The 27,860-nt window shown below is 42.6% G+C and overlaps 1 protein-coding gene across 1 annotated transcript; it reads left to right on the forward strand.

Annotated features, from left to right (window-relative positions):
* Positions 1–27,860, forward strand: mapk6 (mitogen-activated protein kinase 6). The gene is made up of 8 exons (XM_079736633.1): positions 1–97; positions 954–1,751; positions 7,261–7,578; positions 14,401–14,545; positions 14,986–15,150; positions 24,958–25,153; positions 25,259–25,376; positions 25,485–27,860. Exons 2-8 carry the CDS (start codon positions 1,515–1,517, stop codon positions 26,598–26,600), a joined length of 2,295 nt encoding a protein of 764 aa, XP_079592759.1. The 5' UTR covers positions 1–97; positions 954–1,514; the 3' UTR covers positions 26,601–27,860.

A 27,860-nucleotide genomic window follows, 5' to 3' on the forward strand; every position in this document is an offset into this window, starting at 1 on the left:
CGCTAACAGACTGAATGACGATTACAGCATATACGCGGGGAGCACATTCAAACCTCTACTGAGTATGATCATCTATCCGATGCAAAAATTGTGCTCTGTAAGTGTTTTTGATATATATTCCGGGGGTACATTAGTCCTATCATGTTTAATACGGCGAAGCGGTCGTATGTAGTTTGTTTTTTGCTCCATTTGTGAACGATCGTCTGCTGCTTTTTAGAGGAGGAGCGACCACGTAGTCTGCTATGCTAACCTTGCTAACAGCCGACCCCTTTGTTCGAGACTTGGAGCTGCTTATTTTATGTGTTTCTACCCGCTATCAGTTATGTGGTTTGTCCATGAGCGTTGTTTCGATATGATTAAGCCACTACGATTGAGTGCAATTGGCTATTTTCTACACCTCAACTAATAGAAGGGAGAAATGTTGCTAACATGCCTCCATTCCAGGCTATCTCTGTGTAGTTACACAGCGTCATTGCCGCGCTCCTTATTAATGGTTGGACTAACTACTTCTTTAATGACCAACAATTTCTGCCGGTTATACATGATCTGAAACCATTGTTGGAACTTGTGTGTATTGTTAATTCAAATTTCACCGATACTTTGAAACCGGACTAGCAACACCGTAATGGAGCGGGGGAGGGGCTTGCGAGTTGCTCCATGATGTGTTCTTCAGGGGTTTACTATGTTTCAGAGAGCCGGTAAAGCTCCGGTGTCTGTGTCTCTGTGCTTCACTTACTATTATGGTAGTCAAGCACGATATTAAACACCAAATACAGGATATAACTAAAACATGTAGGAGGAGTTGTATAGATTTTCCGTCGTCTCTTGGATTTTCTCAAGCAATGAGCAATGCAACCCAATCGCGATATTAAAAGTGTTTTGGACTTTCCAGAGAATTAACACCGCAAATGTCTTAATAGTTTTTCTCCAATGTTTTCCCCTTTGTGTTTCAGGTAATGCTCTACTGAAATGGAGGATAGTTTCGACTGCGACTGTGGTGAGCTTGAGCCACCTGATCATTGAGGGTGGAAAGACTTTTGGAAAACTTAAGGTCCAACACATTTCAGATATACAGATAAGTTAGGCAAACTGCAAGGACATTTTTTTATAAAGTCCTGGAACATTGCCCTTTTGGCACGCTAGTATGAAACAGCTCAGGACCAGTCCCACTGTCAACGTGTCTGCAGTTTGAGGATGCATTCAACATTACATTGGCTCAAATTCCACTACATTGCAGTTGTTGGAAGTTTATTTTGCAACGATCCATTTTTTGCCTAACTGGACGTAAACATTGCTTCCCTTTTTAATAAAATGGCAAGACGATTGACCATAGATTAATCTCCTGTATTTGGGTTGTGGGCCTTACAGGGAAGCATACCACCTCTGCAAGGTATTTTATTAACATCCAAATAGGAATACAGTAAGCCACATTATTACAGTTTTTTCATTGGACTTAAACTCTGGTCTTGATTTAAAGTTAGTGACTTGGGAGTGGTTAAAGCTCATAACACAAAATGGCTGAAAAGTTTGAGTCCCTGATGAACATACATGGCTTTGACATTGGTCCTCGCTACATGGACCTAAAGCCCCTAGGCTATGGAGGTAATGGCCTAGTGTTTTGCGCTGTAGACACTGCATGTGACAAGTGTGTCGCGGTCAAGAAGATTGTCCTCACCGACCCCCAGAGCGTCAAGCATGCCCTCCGGGAAATTAAAATCATCCGTCGCCTCGACCATGACAACATCGTCAAGGTAAGAACTAGGACTGCATGATTCTGAAAAAAATAAAACAACGATTTTCTTACTTAGAATTGGGATCTCAATTCTCCTGATTTTTTTTTTTCAATATACATTAATTGCACTGATTTACCTTATACAGAATGTAACGCAACCAAAAATATGAAATATGACCAGCCCATCAACTTTGGTAAATAAAAACGTCATGATTCTCTTGATGGCTCTGTAATTGCCTTGTGCCTCCTCAGCCCCACCAAACACGTGGCCTAGAGTGTGGCACTCGAGGCCACGTGTGCCACACTCGAGGCCGCCTTCCATTCACTTTGTATTGGATGTGTGTTTGCATGGGGCAAGGGAGTGTAGGAAGGCTATGTGAGGGCGTGTGCAGGCAGGGGGTCGCGGTGCATTGAAAGGGGAGATGGAAAAAGTTAAACTTCAGTTAACTTAATACAAAGTTAAAGTGTCTTGCAGCATGTTTTCAGCCATGTGATTTTGACAACATTCAGTGAGTACTGGCGGACTATACAGACTTTTATTGAATGTCGTACACTGGTTTTAAGCACTTCCATCGCCAAAGTGATAAACTCCAGAAGCAGCCACTAGAGTGTGCGGGGCGTTGCGACACCCGTTATGATATCTGTGGTTGAGCATCAGGTATTTTCTGACGTTATCTTGGCATATTACACCTGTTATATTGCTGCTTCTTGTAATATTTTATGTGTTTATATAAATGTGTGGTGTTACCCTGCGGTGCACTTACTATGGCCAAACACTGCTTGCAATGCATGCGAGTGCAAGTGCCATGCGCACGTTGGAACCTAAAAAAACATCCATACCATTGAATCGAGATGGCGATTTTAATACAAATTAAAGCTGCAACCAGCGTTTTACAGGGGCCAAGCCCAAGCGGAGAATTAACACCCTGATAGACCATTAAGACCGTGACACAGACCATTAAGACCTTTTTTTGTTTACATACGGTTGACAACGCTGGAATAGCCTAAGCTTGGATCTTGTGATGGGCGAACAAACTGTCATGACCGTACGTCGCTGAGGAGTTATGAGTCTTTAAAGTTTTCAATTAATCGCTTTAGTGTTAATGATCATTGGGTTGATTAAGTTAATTTGGATGATTTTGAGCCTCTGGTGGCCGTGTTGTCTTTTCCATCAACTTCATCTTACTTAACAGTTAGAACCTTGGTCCCCAACAGCCACTAAGTTGGTCTTGCTCAAATCAATCATTCCGTCTAGGAACTGTGGTGATTTAAGTCACAGGCCACTGCCACGCCCATTTTGATGCCACTTCCTAATTGAAAATATGTGGATTTCATCTTGTTCAGAATTCTATCCTGACTTTTGTACCGGACTCAAGAGGGACTCATAGGAGGTCATCTTGATGTCGATATCAGCATTGCGTTTTCAACCACACCCTTTTTAGAAGTCGAAGGCTCCTGGGGGCTTTAATTTGTTTTGTATAAACTTCACTTCATGTAAGATTGAAGACATTGGTCCATAGATGATATGTGCCAAAGGGATTTTGTCTAGGCCGATTGGCCTAGATTGGCCGATACCGATCCTTAAGGAATTTAGTGTTTTTGACATTTGAAAATCATAGCTTGACGATCATAGCTTCTAGAGGCAGATTTGTTCACCATGAGGATATGTACAAAGTTTCATAAACAGCGTGCCAGCGGTTAAGGCTGTGTAAGTCAAACATGGCGGAATAATGATAATAAAAAACAATTACAATAGGTTGCCTCTCACTTTGTGCTTGGCCCCCTTATAAAAACACTAACAATTACAATAGGTGGCCTCGGACTTAGTGCTTGGACCCTTATTACAATAAGTTGCCTCGCACTTTGTGCTCTGCCCCCTAATAATAGTGAAGCAGTAAGAACCTGACGATTCCTTCTCACTACTAGGGTTAGTCTTTCTATACAAAGATGGCGTTGAACTGAGTGGCCACGGCAAAAATAATATGCTGATATTTTTCATATGTCGATGTTTCAGCTGATATGAGTGACTTTCTTCCGTCTAAAGGAAATATATTGATCTTAGATAGATGGATAACAACTTTATTCAGGGTATTATGTTAATACCCTGAATAAAGTAAACAGACATCTTAGCTTCACAAACATTAACAAGATGATTTTTATGAAAAATGTATATCGTTAACAATAAATAAATAATCAATAACTTGATACAAGACAGTCATAGACATCTGTCTCCACCATCCCCATCTTCCATTGATTTTTCTTATTGTTCACTCATTGCGCAGGTCGTAGGAATGTATGCATGTAGGGAAGATATAGGGGAGGGAAGACAATGTTTCCCACAGCAATGTGTAGCAATGTGTGGTGCCCCCCTTTCCCTTTTCCCCCCTTTCCTCATTTCGCGTAGTCGAGTAATCGTGCACGAAATGCATTTCAAAGTGGACCGGCCCACTTCCCGATCTTCCCGATCTCCAGTCCCTGCTGCACAGCAAATTCAAATCGCCGGCAGAATGGACTCGGGGTCTAACACTGTGATAAATATAAACTATAACCGCATTTCACATTAATCACAAATATCCCGCTACTTCGGGTTTTCCTTTTGTAGGCGCGTTGAGAGGAGGAGCGGGTCAATCCGCTGTCAGTGCGTGTGCATGTATCAGTGAGACGCGGCTTTATCCAATAAGTCGTAGTGTACCCGCGCACCATTGGCATGTAGGCATGCTTGTCTCTCTGTGCGTGTGCATGTGTGAACGAGTGACAGGGAGAAAGAGTGCTATTCGGAGCTGAATGGACGGAACGATAGTTATATTTCAGAATCGCGTAAAAAATAAATTAAATTAAAGCAGTATCAATTTGTGGCACTCGGTGTTCATTCTGTTCCGCTGCGCCGAACAATGTGTGGGAAACACTGGAAGAGCTGGTTAAATAAGTTAATAATAAAGCTACCCTGTTGTCTCGATCTTTGATCATTACTACATAATATAATGGTGTCAGGGCGCACTCACACTAGGCAAAGCTGCCCTGTACTGTACTCAAGTACGATTGCCCCCCCCCCCCCCCCGCTGCGCTCACACTACGCAATCCCTACTGGGCTTGAGTACGGATGCCTCTTGTAAATGCGTCATCACGTCGTAATTAGGGTGGGCGATATATCGATATTTGAAAATCGATTTTTTTTCACACAAGATATGGAACGAGACACTTTCGTCAACATCGATATAGTTTAATTTGCGTTGAAAGTACAGCATATTTTATCCAAATAACGGCAGTTACAAACCGCGACTGCTCTCTGCTATTTCGTAACTCTGCTTATCTCTCTCCCGCTCTGCCTCCGGCTCACACACACACGGCCCGGCCCCCCTTCCATTCACCACGCTTTTTTAAATTCTTAAATCCTACAGCGCGAAACATGGAGTTCGGCAGCAAACGCGGCGCAGAGGAGCTTGTATGTAAGCAGAAGACAAATGGCTCCATAGTTTGGAAATGTTTTGGGTACAAGGTGTCTGACGAATGACAGAATCAGGTTTGTTAGAGAGTGCTTCAAATCTGTCGCAACTAAAGGGTTGAGTACTACAACCAAGCTCTTCCATCACATGCAGCAGCAACGTTCTCAAAAATGCGTGCAGCGACCCAAAATCTTAAACTGTCTCGACATTAATTATTTTTTATTCAGATAAAGGCAGTACAGCAATTGTCCCAAAGTGATTCCGGACTCCCGGACACCCGACGGCCACTCCGGCGGGTGTCCGGGAGTCCGGTGCAACTGGACTGCTTGGACACAAGCAATTTTTTTAAATATTTACAATGCTTAAAGGAAGCAGGATTATTGCCAAATCTTCTACTTTATTTAGTTTTTACACATTTAAAGATTATATTTAAAGTCTGTCTTATCTTTTTTTTGTTGTTGTTGACCCGAAAATGATCCGACCCGTGACTCAAAAACCGTGACACGATCCGAACCGTGAGTTTTGTGATCCGTTGCACCCCTACCGGCGGGCGTCTGCTCCGGTGGAGCTCAGCTCCGGCGGGTGTCGCTCCATGTCGCGATTCAATTCTGTGCTTTAGATTGATGAGGAAGTGGAAGAACCAGAGACGTCGTAGAACCCGACCATCGGAGTTCTCCGATGGTCAGATATATTAATAATTTAATTATTATTAATATATAATAAGATTCATAATATTCCGGAGGCGCACACAGCTTTTTGCCGTGATATGATTATATATTGAAATGTTCTCAAATACGAGGCGGAGGCAGTGTCTAGTCCACGGTTTATTCAACCATCAAACTGTATTCAATTCCGAACGGTAGGAATAGTAACGGTAAATCCAAACGGTAGGTAGGTAGGCTATATTAATAACGGTAACCCCACGGTAACTCCCCCCTCCCCCCATCAGCAAGGCAGGTTAACGAGCACAACGACGCAGGCAGGCTGGAAACGAGAGCACAGCGGCGTACCGATGTAGAATGACGAGTTGAAGCACGTTGGCGTTTTTGCACTGTAAATAGTTAATCGCGTTTGTAGCCTACACTCAGACGTGAACTTATTCTTGCATGCGGGTGTCTTCATTAATAAAAAAATAAAAACATTCGGGAGTATGCTTATTATTTTAAAGAGGTCTAGACTCCGTGCGCAGCCCCGCCTTCTCCAGTACCCCCAAGAAAGCCTGCGCCGCGATGAACGGGGGATTTTTGATCAAACACTCAACTTCACTATCGCAACAACGTGAACCCTTGCTGCCATGTTTACTGTTTAATGGGGTAGAAGGGTTGCATGGACTACACGTCATCCAGCTCTGGTTGCGTCATATATGGTCCGTCCTTTCCACAAGATATCCAATGTATTGAAGATTGTATTATAATGGAGTTTCACTTTTTGATCCAAGTGTAAAATAGAGTAGCGAATTGCAGTTCAGGACTGAGGGGGTTTACAATAAATTGGTGAGCATTTGGAGCCTTCTATATCCGTTCAAGTTTTGGAGTTGTTAGATTTTGAGGTCTATAGTTATTGTACAGGTCCCTTTTACAGGTAACAAATGGCAACAATTATAGCTTTATTAATTCTGTTAATAACCATGGATGCAATAAGACGACGGTGTGTTAAGAAATGTTAATAGGCTATTACCTCCGCCATGTCCTACAACATGCATAGTAAAGTGACCCATGGATACTATGAAAAGTTTAAACAGATTTATTCACAGGCTAAAGCTGTTAAAAATCAACCTTGGGAAGATGAGAATATTTTCTACTCAAGTCTTCGAGTGATTGCCTACTTGTTATCCAACAGGGAAACCTCAAAAACGAATGTCTCCAAAACATGTATGTATTGTAGAAGGCACACCCATTCATCATAATGATGAATGGGTGACCAGCGTGATAATTATTGGAAATTACGTATATTCGCAGCGCGGCTGATATAAATTAGTGACGTAACATTTTTGTCCGTTATTAAGCCTTTTATCATCTTTTATTTGCCTCGGCGTGGTGTAAAAGGGCCTTCACACTCATGCTTTTTTTTGTTTGGACATTTTAGGTGTTTGAGACGTTGGGCCCCAGCGGTCAAAGGCTAACGGAGGACGTGGTGTCTCTGGCCGAGGTCAACTCGGTATACATTGTGCAGGAGTACATGGATACGGATTTGTGTAAGGTGCTGGAGCGCGGCCTCCTGTCCGAGGGCCACGCCAGGCTATTTGTGTACCAGTTACTCAGGGGCCTCAAGTATATCCACTCTGCCAACGTGCTGCACCGTGACCTCAAGCCCGCCAACCTGTTTGTCAACACGGAGGACCTGGTCCTGAAGATTGGCGACTTTGGCCTGGCACGTATCATGGACCCACACTACTCTCACAAGGTAGGATAGGCAGCCAGATGGCTATTGCGAAATGTATTGTTGGTATATGACCACTTGCTGTGCTCTTTTGCCTTTCCAAGTTTTCTGTAATACATTCTTTCATATCTGACTCTTTCGAGTCTATCACTCTGTCCAAGGTCATAATATAGCGTTTGTGCAAATGTGTTTTGCAGTGGTATAATGGGGGCTCGGATCCTTTACACTCAAGAGTTTTTGGAACGATCGCTGGAAGCAGTATCAGCCGATGGCGATCACTGGGTCTATTTGAAGCATTCTATTTATTATGTAATCAAATTCAATTGGCATATGTATATCGGCAGTAAGGAGGTCTCCAAGAGTGGTGGTCCCGCTATGACCACAGGTCGTTTTTAAACCTTAACAACTGTGCCCCTCACCCTGTTTTATAAAAATAAAAAAAAATCTTCAACGACCCATAAGGTCCATCGGGACCGATCTTGCTGTACCCTGAAGGTTTTGGAAAACCTTTAAAAAAAAACCGACCTGTACAACCAAATTAACTGATATGGTCCACATACTCCTTAAAACTGTACAACCTTATGGTATTCTTTTGGTTTTGATTATGTTAAAATGTTAATATTATGCAAATGAGCTGCCAATATTCAAGGGTCAATTTCAAGTTTCCACTGTTCCAGGTGCTTAGCTAGCTATTTTTTATAATGGGAGTCAATGTGGGAAAAACTTAAACTTCAACCCTTCCAAAGGCGAACGACTCAGTTGTCAAAGTTGGTATACATACAGAAACCATGCTTAAGCAGGTCTCTAAAAAGTAAAGCACCATAACTCGCAATCAAATAAAAGAAGCAGACTTGTTCCATCCATCACAAGTCTGCTTCAAAGTGGTCCAGGGACTAGAAACTTGACTTGCTCGCTTATTAGCCTTGCTAGCTATAGCATGTCAGCATGCTCACAGAATATTGTGCACACGATGAGTTGGGTCACAGAACCACAGGCGAACATGATGTATTCAGGTCAGACAACACTATTTATACCAAGAACAGCAATTCACTTGCACCTTTCCCAGTCCACACATAACATACAAACTCAAATGCAAGGCAGTTAAAATATAAATATATATGAAAATATTAATAAAGGGTCAGTGAACCCAAACCAGTTGGTTTTATTTGGCCGTGGTAATATTTCTTTATATCCATGCCATTATTTCACTGATTCTTCATCATTTAGAACTACAGGTGTAAATTGTTATGTTTTTGCTGGTCCCACCAACCAATGTCCCAACATATTAATAGCGATGGAGAAATATGTCCATCATAGTGATGGAGCAGTATAGTGATAAAGATATAGTGATATATCCATAGCAATATAGGGAGTGGAATGATTTGCCAACCTACATAAGCACAACCCCCCCCCCCCTTTCATCTTGTGCTCACAGCAGGGTTAGCCTTCCTTCTGGGATAGAACATTAGGTGTGGAAAGCTTATTTTTGGTCAAGGGGATGGGCTGCTGAATCAACTCGGTGTATGATCGTCATGCCACCTTTTTGGGATATTATTTTGGTTTCACCCTCTTCTTGAAAATTTGTCTTGTTTAATGGATGGTATGTTATTTAACACCCTTCTGTTCTTATATCTACATGTGTTGGTCAGTTTTGTGGTCGATATATGGTACATTTGGAAACATTTTAATTTAACTGGTATTCTCTGAAGGGGTGGGGGGGGCCTGGGCTGTCTTTGTGGGGTTTAATAGCTAGTGGTTTGAGAACATATAGAAATGGTTTAGGCAAAGGGAAAAGTCGTGCTGGCAGGAGGGGAAGAGGGCACTTATTCTCTCCTTGCACATGCATCCTGCATTTCTAATCGCTCCTGCTCACATGGACAGTTTTGACCCAATTTCCCCGCTGGCAACATTTTTTTTATTATGGCCCAATCAGGCAAAGCCCTTTTTAAGCTTAAGTTCCCTTGAAATGTTTGAAATGTTTGCTTTGTAAAGTGTTTACCCTAACTAATCAAAGCCTTTTTACTAATTGGAAGGCTATCCATTTGGTTTCCTGCTGTCAAGAAACACACTACTAGGCTTTTCAAACATACATCAAATTCTGACCTTCTTTGGATTAATACCCAGTAGGGCTGTATGTGTAAACAAAAATGTCAGAATCCGACCCTGCAGAGTATAACCTAGCAGGCTCCTAATGTAAAGTCTGGAGAATCGGAGAGCCGGGAATTCACAACATGCGAGTGGGCATGTTGCTGACGATGATGTTTCTATCATGCGACGGGCACGAAAACAGGATTTAGCAGCTCTGTACTTTCCTCATCTCTCCTCCATTTTGAATTACAACTCCTTTCTACTCCTCTGTTGATATATTGCGTATACGTCCAAATAAATGCAATATTTCTATACTGGGGGGTAGTCTTACGATTTCAAGGATACTAATATGTACTGCTTATCGATCCGGTATTTAAACAGTACTCGTATTGTTTATGTATTTTTCGTGCTCATTATGTATTTTTGTTTTTTAGAAGAAAATTATTATTTTTTTCTGATGGAAGATCCGCATATCTGGCTTTTTACTTTTCTTATCCAGAATGTTAATGTATGTGAACACATACAGCGTTGCGCCGAATAGTGTTATAACAGCCCTATTCACATACCACAATGCAAGTGATCAAAACATACAACAGATAGCAATAATTATAGGTCTATGATTGTAGTTTACCACTTTAGATACAGTTAAAACACTGTTGAGAAACTTAGATATGCTGTTACATCCGCCCTGTCCTACAACTTGTACTGTGTCCATGAAAAAAAAGATAACCGAATGTGGTTGGTTAAAGGGATATTCGCTGGCGAGAGCCGTAAAAAATCGACCTTATGTGCGAATAAAATGTGTTTATTTTTCGAAAAATTTGAATTATTTGGCAACAGTCCATATCAACTCAATGATATGTTATTTGTATTATCTCATCCAACAATCGTGTTCAATGTAAAAGCACCTTACAATGCGAGTCAGTGCGACAACACGGCTAATTATATTAAAGCCGTCAAGAGGCCTTTTAACCTCTTAAACCTGAGCGCCCCTGGGGGCGGGGGCAGCTGCGTCAACGTGTGCTGTAAACAGCACCACCATGCTCCAACATGTCCATGGTGCATACCCACGTAACGGGAAGATGCTCGGCTAAAAGCCCATGATAACCATTTTTACCTAAACAAAACACAATTCGAACACCAAGCAACTAAATGAGCCCGTAGCAAAACACGCAATACGTGCATGCACGCATACTGGCCGCCGCCGATTTCGCTACTTCATGCCACCCACGCAAACTATTTGTCATATGAAAGCTGAGGCTCCACCGATTCCAATGATATCATGATATCTCCCATCAATCTATGACGAAAACTCACTGAAATAGCAGCCAAAGAAGAGCAAAATAAATAAAATAAATAAAAAACGTTATACAGTGTTATACTTTTGATTGGCAAATGGTGTTTTTTTACATGGATTTGGGTCCCTCGATATGACTGTCCCTCGACTCTATTGGCTCTGACGGTTCGGTAGAGGGGTCAATCATCCATATTGACCAATGCATACCCAAGATATCTTCCCGGGTTTGACTGGAAGGTCAGCATAATTCGCGCCAGAAGCGCCGAGAACATTCTCAGAGCAGACACTCTGGCTAGATAGAGACATACGATCCTACAACACGCTTCTTACAACGTTTGCATTCCTAGTTACCTAGTAGTTAGCTAGTTATTTTGTATTTTCTTGCCTTTTTTTTTTCCATTTGTTATTCTTTTCAAATAAATAATGGCAGGCAGGAGAAAGACCTATACGTTTGCGGAGGCATTTGCTATCATTACTAGCGACAGTGGGGCTACTGTAGTCCCTCTCGAGTCCTCGTCTGACGACAGTGACTTGCTGTTGCCAGAACTGGACACGGATTTATTGTACTGCAGGAAGTGCCAGGTCCCGAAGTGCTTCACTTCCAAAAAGAACTGGTTCCAGCAGTGGCATGACAGCCCTTAGTGTATATAGTTAGTTTTAGTTAGTTATATTTGTTCAAAGTTGCTGCCAGCATATATATATATATATATATATATATATATATATATATATATATATATATATATATATATATATATATATATATATATATATATATAGTGATTGTAGTCTTTAGCTGTGTTTTTACCTTTTGTTTTTACAGTTTGGTTTCATTATGTTCTCAAAAATATCTGCTCCAGTTGGAGTCAAACTTCATTTCGATTGTATGGTTTTCTTTGACTGGGAAAATGTAAAGAGGTCTGGGCGAATTTTCAAAACTGTTGAATTTGGATGGAATGAATACCTATAGTGATATGTCAGTGAAATAAAATTAGTTTTACAGTCTGGTACCTTAGAAAGGTCAAATGACACTATTTAGTCCGCCTTGACCTACCTGTACTAAAACCTCTCTAAAATCACTTTAACCACTTTATTAGCATTTATCCTGGAACAGGGTACTCATCAGATGTTGTTATATGTTTCCCTAAAGGTTCTGGGCTACTATCCCATAGTTTCAAGGTGGTATTCACTCTAAATAATGTGTTTTCTCTAGGCGAAAATTGAAAATTGACATTTCTTACTATGTTCTAGCTGAATTTACTCTGACACAGTAACATCCATATTGATTCTGACACTTCTGCTGCCACCTCACTGGTGATACCTTCTTTTTGAAACCAACTTTATTCATATAGCCCTTGTACTTGTGGAGGCATACTCTATTCATTTTGGGCATGTCATTTCGGGCAGGAGGCCTGTGAAATAGGCCTAGGGCTTAACAGGTTAATATAATGTAAGCATATATATATATATATATAATATCCTTTTGTGCTGAATATTTACTTGGCAAGAAAGAAATGTTTATTTGTTGAATGACCTCTAGTGCAGTGCTTCCCAAACTATTTTTCTGGGGACCCATTTTTTTAAATAACAAACCATCGCGACCATCGTGAGAAGAACAAATTTGTGCATAAATTAACATTCCTGAACGTTTTTAATCCCTGAACTCCGCATCCCTTTATATATGAACTTAAACCAGCCATTTCGAAGAGATAAATTTCAACTTTGTTTTATGCACTTGTTATTGGAAACATAATACACGTATTAAATACTTAGCCGGAGTTAACATCTCATTATTTTTATTTCCTCTCATCAGTAAAACAAACACAATGTGCATTGTGTTTGAATTATCAGAACAATACAAATACTCAGTACTATCAAAAACATGCTGCTTGTTGAAAGATTTTTGAAATGCTACTGTGTACTTTTTTATTTATTTATTTGGCGACCCAATTCAAATCTCCCGCGACCCACATGTGGGTTGCGACCAAGTCTTTGGGAAACTCCCAGTCTTTCCATTTTATAACATAGCTCAGTTTCGTACCTGCAACAGTGGTTATTTGAAATTGACCCTCTGACCTAATTTTGTTAGCTACCAAAACAAATTACACACAATTTTAAGACCTCTGGGGTTCTCCTTGCATAAACTAAGATGCCTAAGCCATTTTAATCGAAAAGGAGCTTATGGGTCCAAAATGCAAAAAGATTCAGCATCTCAAATGAGCAGAGACATTTTTTATTTGTATGTAATAAATGCACTTTATTTAAGTCATCCTCTCTTTGCGATCACTTTGTTTTAAGTCTTGGTATACCAAGGAATAAACATTAGAAACCAAATATATAATGAAGACTGCCTTCTCCACCATCTGAGCAAAGCTAATACTGCCAAAATGCTATCCGTACGACTTTAGGGATTTTTCAGTGCATACAGTAAACCAAGTTAGACCCGTATGCAGCTTTACAAGGGTTGTCTGGCTGGGACATGTCGCGGTGGATAAACACAGGGGAGCTCCTGGCGATACTCGTGCCGTAGCATGGGAGGAACTCCAGGATCATCTGCATTTGCTCCAGCTCATAGGTCCCTGGTTATCAAGGATAGAGACGGAACCAAAAAAACAGTGTGTGTGATGTCCATGAAATTAAGGAGCTTTTGGCAGGGTAACTTAATGCATTTTTTGAATTCCTCTGAGGTAGGTCAGCCTGTTTAGTACGGAACAGAGCTTCTGTGTCTCGGGCGATGACCTCATTGCTACAAGGGTGTTTTGAAGCAGTGCCATCTTGCCCTTCTTAAACTAGATGGCACTGTGTGTCCCCCATTTATTCATTTTTTATTTAATGTCGGCCTCTCAAAGTGTGGTGTGCACCAACAACCCAGGAGACCTCACTTAGCCATCTTGGTGTGTTTTTTTGTCGGAATTATAACTCTTTTATGTCGGGCCGGGATCATTCTTCCAGCCACTTGGTTTGGGTGGCCTCTTAAAGTGTGTGTGTGTGTGTGTGTGTGTGTGTGTGTGTGTGTGTGTGTGTGTGTGTGTGTGTGTGTGTGTGTGTGTGTGTGTGTGTGTGTGTGTGTGTGTGTGTGTGTGTGTGTGTGTGTGTGTGTGTGTGTGTGTCCGTGCCCCATTGCAGTGGAAGTCTACCACATGCATGTTGTGTTTAATCTGAGCAGTTTTGCTTCCTTATGAATTTATCCACTATTTGTTTGCTTTCATATTCAACCTGTGTTCTTAAAGGTTAATTTTTGTGTTTGTTTTTGCCGTTTATATACTTATATACTTTATATGTATTAAACCAACCAAAGTTTAGAAAATCAAAATCTAATCGGCTTACTGTGAATTGAGACCCATTTCGATAAGGAGCAGGTACAGGCGTTTGGCATAGTGGTCAAGGGTGCCTTGCTGTGGACATGGGGAACAAACCCCATGGGGAACGGCCTGGATTTACAGTGTTTCCCCCCCATTCAGGGTCATCTGTCTGAGGGCCTGGTCACCAAATGGTACCGATCTCCCCGGTTGCTGCTGTCTCCCAACAACTACACAAAAGCCATCGACATGTGGGCTGCTGGCTGCATCTTCGCCGAGATGCTCACAGGGAAAACGCTGTTTGCGGGTCAGTCCGCTTTACTCGGCTCTCATTCTCACAATCCTCTCACCCCCATTGGAGAGGCTTCACTTGCAGCCTAGACAGGCTTGGGTTTGCTTTTGACTAGATGCAGTGCTCCACTCTCCAAAAAAGAAATTTAGTCATTTGAAGTACTTTTTCTTTTCTTGAAGCGACCTCCCTACATTTGGACCTGTGCAGCTTTAATTGATAAAACGGTATGCCTAGAAATAACTTGTATTTGAGATGGGAAGAAATGTATCTTTTTAAATTAATATATTTATGACATTTGAAACATGTGTCCATGTATAAATAAATAAAATCAGTGTATTTGGTACAACCCTCTTAATGTATATGATTTAAAGTCAACATGGGCTTTCAAAAGCCTTGCTCCACATCATATGATGAGGATGGTTCCCTTTCTCACTTTCTCTGTCCTTTATGACCAGGGGCCCATGAGCTGGAGCAGATGCAGATGATCCTGGAGTCCATCCCCGTGCTACGGGAGGAGGATCGCCAGGAGCTACACGGTGTCATCCCAGTGTTCATCCGCCGCGACATGTCCCAGCCACACACCCCCCTTGTAAAGCTGCTGCCTAATGTCAGCCCCCAGGGTAAGCTTGCACGCACATGTCTTTATATATGTATTGCTGTTGTCACGATGCTGGATTTTCTAACTTCAACACAATACCTTGAAAAAGATTGAATGTTGATACCACAGAGAATACATGGCACAATACTAAGTGTAGGGGTGTACGGTATAAATGGTTTAGAGAGTACACCGGTGTGAATTTGCGTTACGGTAGGGATTTTGACGTTAATGTGACCTTTTTAGACGGTGTTGTGTGTAAGGCGTTACAAAGTAACACGTAACCGTAACGCGTAACATAGGGTGAACATATTTCCTGTAACTAAAACGGGACACTTTGCGTGTGACCGTAGTGCTCGTGCATGTGAGGTCATAGACGCAGAGATTTGGCTGAAGTTTAGCACATAGGACTACTGCTCACAACAGCCTTATGGGGAAATATCATGTATGTTTCTGGCAGGACTATTTATACATTTAAGAGAAAATATGAAAATACATTGAGTTTCGTGTGGGACTATCATAATTTTCATTTGGTGACGGCCTATTGCTGTGGAATTGCGGACAGGTGTCATCAAAATTGGCCAATTTAACAAGCAACATCTTTCAAGGAGAATTTCACCGTTGTAGACATGAATCTTATGAAAGTGGGTAATATATGTAGCTGAATAGTAACATAAATTTCTAATTTGGTGCCTTCTTGACAGAGAAAAGGCAGACAGTGACTTTTGGGCGCTTGTGAATTGAAGACGACAACTCCCACCTTGCCAATCAGCGTTCACTCTCTGCAGTCCAGAGTGACCTATAGCATGGAGGAGAAGTGATTGTTGCTGTTGGCAGACTCGCGGAGCTCTATATCTAAATAATATAATATATAGGTATCTATATAATATTATATAATATCACGGCCGAAAGCTGTGTGCGCCTCCGTATGATATTACGAATTAAAGACTGCGTCGGGTTCTCAGAAGTCTCTTGATACTTTCACAACAAGTAAAGACTCGTAGTTGGGGTCATCTCGGCCAGAGACATGCATGGGTTCGGGTACCCGGGTGACCCGCACAATTTGGATGAAACGGGTGAAAAATAATGTACTGTGTCGGACATACTGTGTTGGATATGTTATTCAGGAGCGGAGGAGTCGACTAAATCGTCCAGAGTGGATGATGTCCTTTTGTTGCACAGCAATCTAAAGCACCACGCCAAACACGAGATAGTGTAATTCCTCAGCGTTCCATCTAATGTGTCTAACTTTCCTTCGGATGTGGGTCCGCCGTCGCTATCAATTTATAGCAGGTCAGGTGTGGAATTTAATGGTGGGTACGGGTTTGCCCGTACCCGCGTATTGATTCTAAGACCAGTGTATTGATTCTCGGCCATGGTGGAGAAGGATTTTGGGGAAGAGACGTTGGCTTTGACACTCTGAAGTCCGCGACTTCAGATTGATGTTGAAGGACCAGAGACGTCGGAGAACCCGACGCAGTCGTTTATTCATGATATCATCCAGAGGCGCACACAGCTTTTGGGCGTGATATTATATATTATATTATAGATGTCTATATATTATATTATATCATTGAGATGTAGAGCTCCAGGTCTCCCGGCAGAGCACCCCAGTGCCTAAAACTTGTGTTCGGTGTAAAATGAGCACTAGGTATCCCGCTCGCCTTTGAAAAGGTGGATGCTCAGGCGCTCTGATTTGGAATGTGGCCCCATATGTCGTCATAAGGGGCCAAGTGACCTCCCCTTCCTCTGCCTAGCCCACCCAGAGGATTTGGTGTGTGTGTGTGTGTGTGTGTGTGTGTGTGTGAGATTACACACTGTAACGCAAGTGTTGTACACTTTGTTATTTGGATAACCGTTCGGCTGTTGGTGTTAGGGGGCATAACACGCTGGTTCCTTGACGTCTCTGATATTTCCACAACGAGACTGTAGTTGGGGTTATCTCAGCCATGGTTGAGAAGGAATTTGGGGAAAGGCAATTCGGCTTTGACTCCCTGAAGTACAAGAACCACGACATGGAGGAGAAAGGGATTGTTGCCCGGGGTTGTCTCCCTCCGTAGCCCCGCTGCCGCGAGGCACCACCGCCACAAGGCACCACCTCCGCGAAGCACCACCTCCGCGAAGCACCACCGCCGCGAAGCACCACCGCAGTCTACTTCAGATTGATGTGGACGTGGAAGAACCAGAGACGTCGGAGAACCCTACACAGTCGTTTGTGATTCATAATATCATCTCGAGGCGCACAGCTTTTAGCCGTGATAATATATATTATATGATATAGATATCTATGTATAATATGATATTATTTAGATATAGAGCTTCAGAACTCCCGCCGGAGCACCCGGAGTGTTCTAGAATATTTACAGAACACGGCCAAAGGCTCTGTGCGCCTCGCCATTGCGATACATCCACTGTTAATAGAGCGCATGGTACCGTGGCCGCAAGCTGCTCAGGGCCACACCCCCACCCTCCTCATTGACACGCCTCTCTCCTTATTTGCATTAACGCTACAGACACCGAAACAGTGAGTTTGGGGAAAGCTCAATGTGCGTCTGGCTCATAGTGGCTGTAACTCTCGGGTACGTCTTCAAATACTGTTAGGGGCCCACTAATATCTATATTAAAGTAGCATGCCATGGGACCTTTAATGATTGGGCCATAATAACACCATGTTGCCTATGTAATCACTGACAACGGGACATTTCATAGTGGTTGGTGGAAACCAGGACATTTTAGCGTCCCAACAGGCTTTTGTCGGGACTCAGGACATGCAACTCAAAATTGGGACTGTCCCGCCAAACCAGGACATCTGGTCACCTAAGCGTAACCTTAACGGTAACTACTTCTTCAGTTGGAAAGCAAAGTAACTCGTTGTTACTGAAAATTTGGTAATGAAAGTTATTTTTCAATTCAGCGCAACGTCACTTTTCCCAGGGACAGATTTGACAGGGACATTGCCTTCTCAGGCACACTCAGGACATTGCCTTCTGCCTGCTATTGCGCAAGCAAGCAGGCATGCAGCAAGCACGCCTGCATACTTGCACAATAGCAATATTCCCTTGATGAGCTCTCCTTCCACACGGTACGTGACAGAGGCTGGTAGCTTGAAGAGCGATCATAGCATGCGATAAGCAGCCAATGCTAACTTTTGATGGATGGACTTCGATCTTTGGCTGAAGGCGCAGCACACGAGAAAGAGGAGCAAATACCATTATATGGTCAATCATGGCATAGATAGGATTTTTTGCAATCATTTTTTTTCTACTGCAGTTTTGCTCAATAAATGTTCTTAAAATACTTCTATACTATGTGAAATATGTCCTAAAAACACAAAAGTACAGTAATAGCTGCCTAACAAGTATTATACCCCTTCAGAAGCATTTATATTGAAATTAGAAGATACAATTAGCATACCGTGATATAATACAATTACCGTTTGCCCTCAATCATACCGTGTTATACTTTTTTCCATACCGTACAGCCCTATTTAAGAGCATACAATTCTAGAATTTTGAACATCTTTTCTAGGCCTATTTTCAGGAAAGAATTGACCCTATAACTCCACAACTGCAAGGGCTATTATTGGTACCAAAAGAAAGATGGTTGTGCAACTGAAATATTCAATCTGGTTAGAGTGAATAAAGCTAAAACACAGCATAAGTGGAAGATTTATTTTCCAACTGAGTGAATACAACCTTGTGCATTAACAGTTGGTAGCCCTAAAGTACTATGAAACACATACTGGTAGATATCTTGAGAACCCATTGTACAATTTAGAAAATTGCCCCTCTATTGAAAGGCCAGGGCAAATATAATTGAATGACACACAGCCAAACAATCGCAATTGCACCATTTGGCCACCAGATAGTGATGAAGGACATGTGTTCTGATTTGAAGGCAATTAACCTATTTCCTCAGAAACCCGCTATTAGCCATTGATTGTCAACGGCATGTTTAGTTCCAAAATACGGCACGGACACTGGATTATCCGTTTCTGGTGGTTTTATGCGATAAACAACTTTGAAGACAAAAACAACAAAGGTAAAACATAATTTTTGGTTGTAAAAAGATAAGGGGAAGTTTGTTCTTAATTTGTTATCTGCAAGTTTTAGAGTGGAATCAGTCGATGCTCAGCTTTCGTATAATTTATATTGTGTAGAAGATTGCTATTGTGCACAGTTATGAATTGAGACTAGTGACGAATAAGTGCGAGAGGCCGTACTGCGAGTTACAGGGCTCCAGACTGACCAAATGGTTGCATTTGCGACCAGTAAATTTGCCCTTTTTTATTTTTTTATTTTGACACGTTTAACGTGGCGTGACGTGAGCGTCAGTAAATCCAGAATCTGCAGCAGGCCAATGAGTGTGAGAAGGATGGGGAATGGCCACTGTTAGTGGCTAATGTGTGCAGGGGAAGGGTCCTAGATATTATACGTCTGTGACTCGAACTATTGACTCGTACTTTCGGCTAGTGTGCCAGTGCAAGTCAGTCCTGTACGGGTTTTATTTTGCAAACCCGTACCCGCAGTACTTAAAACCGCATCCGTGTTCCGACATTAGCGCAAATTACATTCCGCACCCGACCAGACCCGCTATAAATTGATATCACGCCCAACCCACAACCGAAGGAAAATAAGACACATTAGATGGAAAGCCGGAGAATTACACTATCTGCGACCGAACCGTGCTGTTCAGGCGTCCGACCCGCACCCTTGTCCAACACAGTTCATCCAAATTGTGCGGGTACCCGAACTCGTGCAGGACTCTACTTCAGGTGCCATAAAGGCATTGTGAATATTCAATATATTTTCATCAAAAATGAATTTCAAACCACATTAACTGCTCAACTTTTCCAAATATGAAGACAATGGGCACATATCTGTTCATATCTACATTAAATTTTGCCTGTTATATAGGTAACTTTTGGCCTAATATACTATTATATAAGCCAATAGAATAAACGGAAATTTTATTAATATTAAGCTTGCCATTAATCTATGGGGTCACAGTGGCCGGTACCTGTGGAGACTAAGAGCGCTATTATCTCTCATTATGCACAATATTTACATCTGATCGCAACCAAACGAACATCAAAAAAGGAATTGTATGCATTTTCCTGAATCACTTTGTAGTGATAAGTTTCAGCAGAATTAAACAAATGCGACTCCATTCAATTGAGCAGAGCAGTTATGGATATAATCCTATTTAACAGTGCGATTGCGTTTGTGCCTAATCCCTGCCTGTTGTGATTCTTGTTTTGTGCAAAGACTGCAAGGCAGATTCAGCGGGCCAAGTCACCGCTGGTACAGCAGTGTTCATAACTAGGCCTATTTCAGATTTATTTTTGGAAAATAACCTACCCAAAGTAAATGGGAGTATATCTCCACAACTGCAAGGGCTATGATATGTAATTCTGAAACCAAAATAAAGTTAACACCTGTAAGGGTGTTGTTCAATTGAAATAATTAATGTAGATATTACTTGGTTAGAGTGAATACAGCTGGATCACAGCATAATGGTGTGTTTAAGATGCCAAGTACACCACCCACACAAGTTGCTCTTTTGACGTCTTTTCCTCCCTTGTAGCACTTATAGCCTTCCCGTTTGTCTTTGTGGGCATCATTAGTTATCGTTATTGTTAGCTACATTAGCCTCTTTAGCAAACCAGCTCGAAAAACAAACACAACTTTAGTATTGCACACACAGCAAGACCGTGCAATGCATAAATTGGTGACCGGATTAAAGCAGCAATGTAATCAAGTGTGTAGAGCATTTGAAATAGACATTAAAACTACCAACGTGGCACAAAGGCGAAGAAAATGCATCTCATTATGGGTGCAGCCATATATGTTTCTCTCGAGTTGTATGTTATCCTCGCTGAACTCAGTTGACTCTCAGAATCCTGAGTGGATACAACCAAAAGTAGGCGTGCCTCTGTGAAATGCCGCAAGAAAGTTTCAGAGATTTTCCATAATTGCAACTGGTACAGGTGGTGTACGAGGCAGCTCAAACACATTATGTGGAAGATTTATTTTCTGCCTGAAATACATTTCATGTTTTAGAATGAATATCACATATTGCATTATCAATTTGTACCCCTGTACTATGTTAGGACCATAGCACAATGTCTGGTGAGTACCTAGCCACTATTTGATGTAGATAAGATAAAAACCGGTAGATAACTTGAGAACCAATTTACAATTGAAGCTTGACCCATGAGAAAAAACGATATTAAATATGTAAACGGTTATAATTTAAACAGTAGGATATACCGTCCCGGCCGGGGGGAGGAGGGAGGGGTTGTGCGTAAGGAGTTTTCTGAACGGTCAGGGCAAATAAAATGGAATGATGCCAAGCCAAGAAATCGCAGTTGCGTCATGCAGCCACCAGATGGTGGCGCAGAACATGTGTTCTGATTGAAGGCAATTCACCTATTTCCTCTGAAACCCTCTCTTGGCTACTATACTATATTGATAACTCCATGGGCCTCGACAGATTTTTTTTTTTCCTAAGCCGTTTTCTGCTTAGGAAATTTCCTTTACTAACGAGATGACCCGGAAAGGAAAGGTTGTTCGAATTCTAAAGATGCTTAGGAAAGGTGCCTAGAGGCAACCTTTAACCCACCTTTAGCAAAGGTTACTCCTGATCAAACTTTACGAAAGGAAAGGAGATATTTTTAACCCATGACAGACTCTATGCAAACACATACGAGAGACGCGGTAAAGCAGAAGAGGAGACGAAAATAAAATTGACAAGACGAGAGTTAACCAAACATTATGGAGAAGAGGGGAAGAATCCAACGAACTCATAAAAGACCAACATCATAATAGTTATTTTCGTAGCCATAATTTACACCATGAGAATACTGGGGGCAGTCAATTTTAACATAAAAATGAGCTTAGCCTCGTTTTTTTTCACATGTGAATTGGGATTCAAGTGGCCTAAAATATTCCATTTGAGTCAGCCGAAGTGATTCTCACTTTTGGCGACAACTTGATTTGAAACCAATAGGACAAGAATGCATGGATCGATTAGTTTAGCTACTCATAGTTATGAAATACAAGTTGAGAATCTAATCTTTCTAGGGGTGTCCAACATGACTGCTCTCATGTGTTTAAAATGCCTTTTAACGCCTTTGCAATTTGGGGCAGAGGGGGGTTACCTAGATACGGGTCATTTCGGGATAAAGTGGTAACTGCTGGAACCTGACCGGGGACAGCCTCTTTTTGCCCTGCTACTATGGCATAACTTTCATTTTTCAGTCAACACCGCTTGACTTGGCGGATTGTTCCGGTTGATTATCACTTTATTATTGAGTGTGAATCTAGAATAAAGATGCGAAGCTCATTTTACAGACATTTAGATATTCACAGTATCAACATATTGTTCTTCTAGGTTGTGAAAAGGTGATTGTCAAAGGTCTTCTAATGTGTGGAGGAGATAAGTATTCCCGTTAAGCAGGGGTGCGTTTCCCAAAATAGTCAAGTGGTCAGCATTTACACAGTAGCCTATAATAGGGAATGCTCAAAGGTAAGTCAACATCATTAAACACTGACTATAGCTTTTTAAGGGGAGAGAAGCCACTGAAAAGTGTAAACCCAGGGGACGCTGTTGTACATTTTCTGCAGCATGCAAGAGCTTGAAACGTAGGCGGGCATGAAGTCGTTCACATGCGGAAACATGCCCAAGCTTAAAACTTTACGTTTGTATCGTCATCGATCACTCGGATTGGGGGTATTCTTTTTGTGAAACCGGGGGCACGTTAGGTGGCTGGAGCAAAACGGTTGATATGCCTCTGTGGTGGCATAACAAGAGCCTAACGAGCGTGCAGAGCCAACACTATTCCGCACTGAGTGACATGATACAGATATGAGGATGACAAATTAAAAGCATGTTGCTGTCGGGCGCTTCTTCCCGAGGCACACCGTGCTTCCACTGGAACTACAGGCTGCTGTCGCTTCAGTTGCGCAATACTGTCGGCTCTGCGCTCTCGTTCCACAGTGGGCAACGGGCTTCAGATAGCCCCACCACCACACCAAACGTAGGCAAAGGGACCTCGGATCGCCCCAAATTGGTGCCCTAATAAATTGGGCTCCTTGACCCACTACAATTACCCTTACGCTGCATATAAATCCAGCCAAGTCACTGCAGTCACACACAGTTCATTTATTTCATACTGCAGTGAAAAAAAATACATTTGATTAGCATTTTGCAGACCGATACATTGGATAGGACATTTAGCAAGGTCCACCAACGTTGCTTCCCACCCCATAAAAAGCTACAGTTGGTGGTTATTGACGTTGATTTACCTATCGCCCAGCCGTAGTACAGACTTTGCTTTATGTCAGATTGAGAACATTGGTCCATAGATGATATGAGAGAAAGAATTTCGTTTAAGTATAAAATCCTAGGATCCTTTAGTGTTTAGAATTTAGTGTTTTTAACAAAATTCATAATGGCGGAAAATCCATCCAGGGGGAAGTCATAGGTTCTTCAGGCAGATTTGTTCACCATGAGGATATGGATCTGTGGGCAAAGTTTCATGGCTGTAAGTCAAAGGGGTCACGAGATACGCTTGTTCAAAGTTTGTATTTTTGGACGACGGCTGTAGCGCTACCTTAATAATTTTTCTTTTGTTAGTCTTGAGACATTCTCTAGAGCTGTGGAACGTTTATAAAAAGCTTGCTAACAGTTTAGACTGTAAGTCAAACGTGGCGGAATAATTAAAATGAACATAGGTTGCCTTCGCACTTTCTACTTAGCCCCCTAATTACATTAGGTTGCCTCGCACTTTGTGCTTGGCCGCCTGTATAATAATAACTTGGATTTATATAGCACCATTTATTGTCCCAAAGGTTGCTTGACCAAAAGGTGAGGAGAAAGACAGGGGGTTGGGGGTCAAAGGACTTGGTGAGTGGTAAGCTGTTCCAGAGTCTGGGAGCATTGGCAGAGAATGCCCTGTTCCAAAAGATCCGTAATCTGGTGCGGGGGAAGGCCAGCAGGTCCTTGTCAGAAGACCAAAGGGAGCATGACTGAGTGTAGGGGTGGAGGAGATCTGTGAGGTATTGGGATGAGAGTCCATGTAGAGATTTGTAGGTGAGCAGGAGAATTGAAGGTGATAAGTGACTTGGCTGGTAACCAGTGGAGCTGTTGGAGGATAGGAGTGATATGTTGCCAGGGCTTTGTGTGAGTTCTGGACGTATCAGAGTCTGCCAAGGGCCTTGGTGGGCAGTCCAGACAGGACACCATTACAGGAGTACAGACGGGAGGGGATAAAGGCGAGTGTCTCAGTTACTGAATGTGTGAGTGAAGGCCGGAGTCGTGAGATGTTTCTGAGGTGATAGAAGGCGGATTTGGTGTTGTTCTTGATGTGGGACCGTAAGGAGAGAGTGGAGTCCAGGATGAAAATATGATTATGTAAAAGAGCTGCCATTATTCATCCAATCCCATCCAGTCTACTTCAGATAACCATAGAGGCCTAAAATGGTGCCCATGAAGGACCACCCCCTTTAAGGTACTGTGGCTAGTTTTGTCTGGATAGGTAACAAAATGATGTCACAGGGTCAGATAGTGCTACAACAAAACGGTTTTGTTGCTGTTAATATAAATAATACAAAAACCTTAGAGGAAACTCTGACTTCCAAAAATGCAGTTCGCAAATTTGCTGCTTAATGGAACAGGACTTGACTTGATGGCAAAATATCTTCTAATCACTCGCCACTCACAAATCACAAACAAAAAACCAAACACACTTATTTGGCCACGATTAAAGATTGAGATCACAGCACTGTGCCTTCATCTTTAATTCATCCCTATTCTGTTCACCTTGCAGCGCTAGATTTCTTGGAGAAGATCTTGACCTTCAACCCCATGGATCGCCTGACGGCGGAGGAGGCCATGGCCCACCCCTACATGTCGGGCTACTCCTTCCCCCTGGATGAGCCCATCGCCCTGCATCCATTCCACATTGAGGATGAGGTGGACGACATCCTGCTCATGGACCAGAGCCACAGCCACCCCTGGGACAGGTACGAACACACACACACCTGCATCATCTGCATCTTTAGAAAAATAATTATACATTGAAAATGGACAATTTGTAATACATTAAGGTTGGTTGTTTCTGACATCAGGTACCATGACAGCCAGATGTCCGAGGTTGACTGGCATCTGCATAGCACCCACGACCCAGACGAGGTACAGTTGGACCCACGGGCCCTCTCTGACGTCACAGATGAGGAAGAGGTCCAGGTGTGTAGGAACACACACAAACAAAGTAACCTTACCTTTACCCTGTTACGGTGAGTGTGTGTGTGTGTGTATCTGTATTTGGATCCTAAACGGTTCTGTCTGACGCAGGTTGACCCCCGCAAGTATACTGACGGCGAGTGGGAAAAGTTCTTCGATGAGCCGTCTTATGACCACTCGTCTCTATTCCCGGTGGAGAGCCAGTGGCACGAAGATGACGAGGATGACGACCACCACCACCACTATCACCACTACCACCACTACCACGAAAACAAGTACTGTGACCAGGAGTGCGGCCGCAATTGCAACTACAAAGCTGCGTCCCCCTCCTACCTTGACAGCCTTATCTGGCGCGACAGCGAGGTGAACCACTACTACGAGCCCAAGCTTATCATCGACCTGTCCAACTGGAAGGAGCAGCAGAGCAAGGAAAAGGAAGAGCGCAAGGCCAAGAGTAAGTGTGAGGTGAATGGCCTTGTCAAGGCCCAGATTGCCCATAAGGAGGGGCTGCAGGACCAGGGCCCCTTTGAGAAGGATCGTGAGCAGGAGAAGCACCAGACGCAGGTCAGCCCTGCTCCACAGAACCCGGGGTTTGACTTTGACTCCTTCATCGCTGGCACCATCAAGCTCAGTCTGCAGCCGGAGCCCTTCCAGGAAGTGGGCCTCCTCAACGAGCTCAACTCCTCCGTTTCCCAGCTGGAGGCATCACGCTCGGCTTCTGTGCCCAAGTCCATCAGCCAGGAGAAGGAGGAGAAGTGCCTTGTCAACCTGGCACAGCTGGGTGGTGGTGGGGGGCCTGGGGAGATGGCCAGGCCCCTCAACCCCTGGGGGTGCTTCGGAGGTGGAGAGCCGGCAGACGATGGCAGCCGGCTGATCAATGAAGTGTGCTGGGACGTTGGCGAGGAGGAGCAGAAGCCGACCCCGTACACAAGCTACCTGGACCGCCTGTTCAGCCGAAGAGAGGATGGCGGGGCAGGGGAGACTCCCGAGTGCCCCCCACCCCCTGAGGAGCCATCGGAAGACAAAGAGCGTGAGGCGTGCTTCCTGGGTAGCAACGACAAGTTGGATTTTAACCTGCAGCTGGACTCTCTGGATCTGCCTGGCTTCAACTGCTCAGAAGACCTGCCGCTGAAGTCCATCCAGGCATCGCTGGCACCAGCTGCCGTCAAATGCTCGCCACAAATTGCCCACAAGACCTACAGCAGCATCTTCAAGCATCTAAATTGAGGAAGATGAATGCAAACAGGAGGCACATTTAAGAATCTCCACACAGTGCAAAGTTTAGGCAGTAATATTGTTTTTTTTATCATAGTAATGTATTATTTTACTTGAATCAATTCATTATGTTTTAATGTATAGTTCATTTATTTTATTTTATATAAACTTAATAATTGACCACTCTGAGCCTTGTACAACCAACCTTTGTGGGTTTCTGTCTGTTAATGCCCATCAATAAACTTGGTATTCACACACAACCAAGTACTGTAGACTGGCTGGGAGGAGGAGGAATAGGAGAGTTGAGGTGGTCTATGCTCAAGGCCAGGATGGAAGACATTGCATTGATATAATTGCTGTGGAAGTTCTTCCAAACCCAAACGCCTTTATTTTAATTTCATTTTTCTGGTATGAAATGACCTTTTTTTTTTCAGTGCATATAACTTATACTTTTCCCAAAGAGAATTTCCTAAACAGCCCTTTTACATACTGTAAATTGTTATTTTGACACATGATGCCAGCAGCAACACTCTTGTAGACGTGTAATTGTGTTCTGTACCTCAAGGTGAGGGCCGCGAGACACACGCTTAGTAGTCGTCGTGCTTCACACTCGCATCCCGTCAGCACAGAGGTGTGTGTGTTTGTGTGTGTGTGTGTGTGTGTGTGTGTGTGTGTGTGTGTGTGAGTGAGAGAGAACGTTTTAGCACAGCGAGGTAGACACTTATTTATTTTGAGAAGACAACATGCAATATTTATTTTTAGGCTTGTTTAATTTTTTTTCTGATGTGGTTTTATTGGACAGTTGGGTAGTCAACCTTCCAGTTGTTGTGATTACATTATTTTGGTAGGTATTTCTCATTTATTTTCTTTGGCTTCCAGAAGAAATTGAAGCCTTCCATCTTACATCAGTTGTCCCCCAAATAGTCATCATTGTTTTTGTTTTTATTCAATTTATTTGGTGCATTATGTATTTCAATCATTTTTGGAGAAGAGTGGGCCTAGAAGGAAGGAGAGGGGACAGTGGCCTGTAGAGTAGCTCCGACAAGTCTTAACTAAACAAATTTAAATGCATAAAAACCGAGTGCATGGATATTCTGAAGGTACAAAACTAATTGTGATCATTCATCTTATTTCAATTGTATGTTATTTTATATATATAATAATTCAATTTTTGGACGTATTGTGAACTAGATTATCTTTTTTCATGCCTTGTAATGCTGACTTCAGATTATTTTTTAAATCATCAGTTCCCCCAGTTCTGCTGAATCTCAA

This window comes from Pollachius pollachius (assembly GCF_949987615.1).
Source record: "Pollachius pollachius genome assembly, chromosome: 5".
In the NCBI taxonomy this organism is placed as follows: domain Eukaryota; kingdom Metazoa; phylum Chordata; class Actinopteri; order Gadiformes; family Gadidae; genus Pollachius; species Pollachius pollachius.

Bases quoted from the DNA above. Each gene is read 5' to 3' on its own strand.
- mapk6 (XM_079736633.1), top strand. From the start codon at position 1,515: ATGGCTGAAAAGTTTGAGTCCCTGATGAACATACATGGCTTTGACATT. The intron at 7,579-14,400 runs GTAGGATAGGCA...CCCCCCATTCAG, and splicing joins ACCCACACTACTCTCACAAG to GGTCATCTGTCTGAGGGCCT. The intron at 25,154-25,258 runs GTACGAACACAC...TTCTGACATCAG, and splicing joins CACAGCCACCCCTGGGACAG to GTACCATGACAGCCAGATGT.